This window comes from Callorhinus ursinus, unplaced genomic scaffold (assembly GCF_003265705.2).
Source record: "Callorhinus ursinus isolate GAN/ISIS: 27379988/994484 unplaced genomic scaffold, GSC_fseal_2.0 scaffold21, whole genome shotgun sequence".
In the NCBI taxonomy this organism is placed as follows: domain Eukaryota; kingdom Metazoa; phylum Chordata; class Mammalia; order Carnivora; family Otariidae; genus Callorhinus; species Callorhinus ursinus.
Window position 1 is genome coordinate 3,153,630 of NW_027397083.1, and position 5,767 is coordinate 3,159,396.

Here is a 5,767-nt window from a genome sequence, read left to right on the forward strand (position 1 = left end):
GAAAGAAAGAAAGAAAGAAAGAAAGAAAGAAAAAGAAAAGAGAAAAAGTATTTTGAAATTCTGGCAAAAACATATATACCTTTTAAGTTCTAGGAGTCACTTATTTTATACCTATCGCTGAGGGAAAGTTGATTCAGAAGAGCAGAATATAACATATGACAACACAAGAATTAATAGGTCTTTGAAACTCTAAGAAATTATATTCCCAGAGGCATTTCTGAACAGATCCTCCCTGTGTTGCTCTCCATGGTACTGACCCTGGTGCCTGTGGGCATTTTCTGGATATAACTTTACTTCCTATCTTTGTGTTGGCTTGTGTCAAGCAGTTTCTCTGGAGGCTCCATAATGCTCTATGCAGAGCAATTCAGAAACTCTGCCTGCCTTGTGCTCATCTTGCTTTCTGAAGAAAAATAACATAGCATGGAATAATATTAGGGTAATACTGACTAAAAAAGAATTCACTGAAAACAAAAACATATATTTATTTGGGCAATTAGAATTGTAATTTGGGAGACACAGATTCAGGTAGAAACCTAAATTGTGTTCCCAGGAAGACAAAGAGAAGCAGAGTCATATAGGTGAAAGGCTGTGAGTGTAATTCTCTTTCATGTCCTCTATGCAAAACAGAGATTGGATTTAGGGTTACTGGGATTGGTTGGGTTAATAGGCAAATGAAGGATTGGAGCTCCTTTGGAAGTAAAGAATGCAGATGATTCCAAGTATCATGGCTAGGAGGAAGTTAAGTCCAGGCCAAGGGCTTGCAGCTTTCTGAAAATTTTTTAAAAATCTTCATGATTTCTCCAATGAAGATATGCATAAATTCTTCCTCACTTATGGCCTCCTGATCCTATTTAAAAAAATAAAAGACTCTTAATTAGGCTTTTTTGCTCCATTTTGGAAATTTCCTTTTACATTAGCTTCAGAAAACTCTGAAATGGGGAAAGACAAACAGAACCAAACACTTGCATTGCAGTACAGTCCAATATGCATCATTATCTAGAGTAACCTTCATGGGTAAAGTAGATAGATCAATAAACAATGACCTGCCATATCAGAACTGGAACCTGGGTTATTTATTGCCAGGGACTAACAGTGATGAAATAGATGGTTGTGGAATGGAGGACAAAAGAAAAGGAAAGATAAAAGAATAAACAATCCATTCTTTATACACATATTAGGGTAAAAATGTTATAAGTGAGAATATAATAAAATATGAGGGAAAGTCAGCACTCAATTCCCAGCATAACTTTTATTCTGTTTACCATTTGGCCTGGTCCTATGTAACTTGATCTCTACAGATTATTTGGCTCAGCCCTAAATGTACACACTGATGTTCAGTGAACCAATTTTCCATTATAGGCAAATCCATATATAAAAAATTTCCTTTACACATGTTAAACTTAAGGAGATCAATTTTATGGGATCGTATCTGGTACAAAATAATAATAATGATAATAATAATAAATAATCTATCGAGAGATTGTTTTGTGTTTTAAGTTCATTATATCATTTCATCTCACAATAGTGCATATTGTGAGTTAAGTAATGTTAGTTCTGTTGTTCCAATAAGAATACAGTCCTCTAGAAGTTAAAAAGATTTGCTCAAATAAGATTTGCTACTAAATAAGAATAAGAAAAAGAACTGTGTGCCTTCTATGAGTGAAAGGAGCAGGTTTTTACATGTTTACTACTTGCTTCCAGGCTTTGAAAATGTAGTAACCCTGAGGAAATAAGAGATTCTAGCACTTCAGAATGATGGATATCAGAACTCAGTGTTTTACTGGTTGTCCATTTCAGCATAATGCATGCTTTTGACCAAGATTCACTCAGAGCTTGTATCAATACACAGAAGGAGATAGCTGGTCATATCTCTACCAATAACACACACAAACACAGCAGCATACTCCTTAGAGATGTGTTCAAGTACCTCATTTATAGCCCCAGTCCCTGCATTTGTCTCAGTTCATATTAGCTTGCTCTTCTGAGAATTGATTTTATTATATTTATCCTTCTTTTCTAATCCCCGTCTAAAACCATTTGTTTTATGGGTTGTGTGAACTTATTTATAAAACTGAGATTTCAGGTATTTTTGAAGATATTAGGTATTGTTCTATAGGCTGGAAAGTGAATTCTAGAAAGAACAACTTATAAGTAGATAACTAATCTAGGTTCTATATATTTTTTTGTGGGCGTGCTCTATAATAGAGTCATAGTTTTTGCCAATAAAATCTTACAGATTCTTGAGAAAAGAAAACAAATAAGAAAAGATTTTGGTTTTGTTGTGTAGCATTCTTTCTGATGGGTTGAGTATTTCCTTTGACCCATCCTGAAGACCCTCAAAACCCCCCATACCACACACACACACAGACAAAATGATCACACATGCATAAGAACAAGTATACACACTACAATTCTATCATTTTAAAAATAATCCAAATATTCATTGGAAAATTAATAGCTTAAACCAGGTCAAATCGAACTATAACTAGACAGACTTAATAGTCTATGAAATAGGCAGAATGTTTTCCCTTGATATTCCACAGGTTTTCATGGATCCATGAAGAAAAAAAAGTAATTAGATGTGTGAAAAGTTGTTAAGAGTGGAAATATCAAAAGAAGCTTTCCTGACATTAAAGTCAAACACTATCTCATTTATGGTTTTTCCTGGGCCTCTTCTTGGCTCTGGGGCAGGAGTAATTCAATCGAGAACACTCTGTGTGGAAACAATGCAATCATTCTGCTGAGAAAAGTCAAGTGCTTTGGCAGAGAGAAATAGCCACACAACTGGGAAGCAAGACACAGAGCTGACTGGATTTTGTGATTCAAAAGACAAGGATAAATGAAAATTAAAATAGTAACACCTCTAAATGCAGAAAATAAATAAAAAGACATAAGTGGCTGAGAGTCTGCCAATTTTCATTCCATCTCTGATAGCTACATGGGATATATGTTGAATTTTTAACCTTTCTTACATTACATATATTTTTTAAATTTTATTATGTTATGTTAATCACCATACATTACATCATTAGTTTTTGATGTAGTGTTCCATGATTCATTGTTTGCGTATAACACCCAGTGCTCCATGCAGAACGTGGCCTCTTTAATACCCATCACCAGGCTAACCCACCCTCCACCACCTCCCCTCTAGAACCCTCAGTTTATTTCTCAGAGTCCATAGTTTCTCATGGTTCATCTCCCCTCCGATTTCCCCCCTTTCATTTTTCCCTTCCTACTATCTTCTTCTTTTTTTTTTTAACATATAATGTATTATTTGTTTCAGAGGTACAGGTCTGTGATTCATGATAGCTCATAGCATAAGGGAAATTTCTGGATATGTGAGAACAAAGTATAAAGTCCAATAAAAAGAGAAGATAGATGATTTGAATTTAATTCATTAATTGTTTATTTCTTAATTTGTATGGGTTTATTGTTAGAAAATAGATAAAAAAAATAAAGATATAGTACATCTTTGAGTTGACTCAATCAAACTGGAAAAACATAAGAAAAAATACCAATATGGGGCACAGGATTATTTTAAAAGGAGTAAATGTACGGTTTCATAGCAACAAAAGAACAGGGAAAATCAGAAATACTTCTGGTCTTCCATGAATTGGCAAAATCTTCTGGAATAAGAAAATATCAGGAATGTAATATGTAAGACATGAACACTAACGCATAATGAGGGCAACATTATAAGCAAAAAAGTTAGAAGAAACAGTCATAAAGATGATAGACTTTAGAGTATGTTTGGAAAATGTAGAGGAGTCCAGTGTAGCTGGTTGAAAGCATCAAAGCAAAGGGAAACAAATGAAGAAAGATAAGGAAAGGGGAAAAATATAAAACATGTTTCTAGTAGCCATATGCCTTGGCTAAATCTTCACATGTGTTAGCCAAAGTAGTATTGCAACTTTATAATGTACAAATTATGCATTTCATAGGTATTCAAAAATGGGGATGCATATATAACTAAAACAAATTGCCAAGACACCAAGATAAAAATGTACCAGAGTCAGTATCATCCAGCTCTCCCTGACCCCAAAACCTGTCATTGTAACACCATACTTTCTACCAATGTAATGCCTTCTGAGATTAGCAAGTTTAGCCAAAACCAATTTTGATAAACAAGTGAGAAGTTTGGATTTTATTCCAAGGAAAATAGGGTTCCATATACATTTTTGGAGAGGGCTGTGCTATGATTAGGCATGTGTTTTAGAAAGACATTTCTAGCATTCCTCAAACCCATTCAACCACATCTAGAACTAGTTGGAAACTGTAGCATGCAGATTGTAATCCGAACTACAGTGACTTGCTTCTTTGACTCTTATAATGTTAGAGATCATTTAGTCTAACTCCTTAAAGAAAGCTATATGTTTTCTATAACATCTCAAATAATAAATACTCTAGGAACACAGGGTCAGAAGTGAAATGAATATCACTTTTACCTGAATTTTGTTTTTTTAGGATTTTATTTATTTATTTGACAGAGAGATAGAAGAGAGAGCACAGGCAAGGGGGGGTGGCAGGAGAAGCACGGGGCTTGATCCCAGGATTCTGGGACAATGGCCTGAGCCACAGGCAGGTGCTTAACCAACTGAGCCACCCAGGCACCCCTACCTGAATTTTGAGTGGGCCATTTTAGACCACACCTTCCACATGGCAATTCTCATCTCCATGTTTCTCAGGGTATAGATGAGAGGATTCAGCATGGGGGCAATCACAGTGTAAAACACAGAGATTTCCTTATCCTTGTTCTCACTCCCTGCAGGTAGAACATAAATATAGATACAGGGCACAAAGAATAAAATGACCACCATAACGTGAGAGCTGCAGGTTGAGAGAGCTTTGCATCGCCCTAGAGAGGAGCAGGTCCTAAGATTATATAATATGAGAATGTAAGAAGCCACGAGGACAAGAAAGACAGCAACCACCACCATTCCTGAGTTTGCAATCATTAAGATATTAACAACATGAATGTCTTTGCACACCAGTTTCAAAAGAGGCTTCACATCACATATGTAGTGATCTATTTGATTGGGACCACAGAAAGGTAAATTGAGTACCACCAGCAGTATAGCGACAGAGTGCCAAAACCCCACACCCCAGGCCATGAAGATCAACATGCTACACCTCTGCCGGTTCATGATAACCATGTAGTGCAGGGGCTTGACAATGGCAACATAGCGGTCTAAAGCCATGGACACCAAGATGAATATCTCCACACCTGCCAGCAAGTGGGCAGTGAAGAGCTGGGTCATACAGTTGTTATAGGAAATATTTTTTCTTGCTGCGCCTAAGTCCCTGATTAACCTGGGGACCACAGTGGAGGTGTAGCAGAGGTCCATGAAGGAAAGGTGACAGAGAAAATAGTACATTGGTTGTCCAATTAGATGGCTGCAGGTGATTGTGAGTAAGATAATGACGTTTCCCATTAAGATTGCCAAATAACAGAACAGGAACAAGAAAAAGAACAGTAGCTCCATTTGCTTATTTCCCCACAGACCCATGAAAACAAATTCTGTGACATTGTTCTGATTTTCCATGAGGTTGAGGTGATTCCAGAGACACAACAGAAACTTAATTTATCTGAAATGATACAGAACATATGACATCTTCAATAGCACTTTTTAATTTTTGGAATATTTATAAATTGAAAAAAATGATATAAGTTACAGAGACTTTGTTACAATCTTTTAAATCCTTGCAGATCAGGGGCATCATATTTCACATTCTATTTAATGAAAACATGTTTTATATCTGAAACTAT

General features: G+C 35.9%; 1 protein-coding gene across 1 annotated transcript; it reads right to left on the reverse strand.

Annotated features, from left to right (window-relative positions):
- Positions 1 to 4,613: 4,613 nt before the first annotated feature.
- Positions 4,614 to 5,543, reverse strand: LOC112829031 (olfactory receptor 4P4-like). The gene has a single exon (XM_025878341.1). The coding sequence runs from the start codon at positions 5,541 to 5,543 to the stop codon at positions 4,614 to 4,616; it is 930 nt and encodes a 309-aa protein (XP_025734126.1).
- Between the last annotated feature and the right edge of the window lie 224 nt (positions 5,544 to 5,767).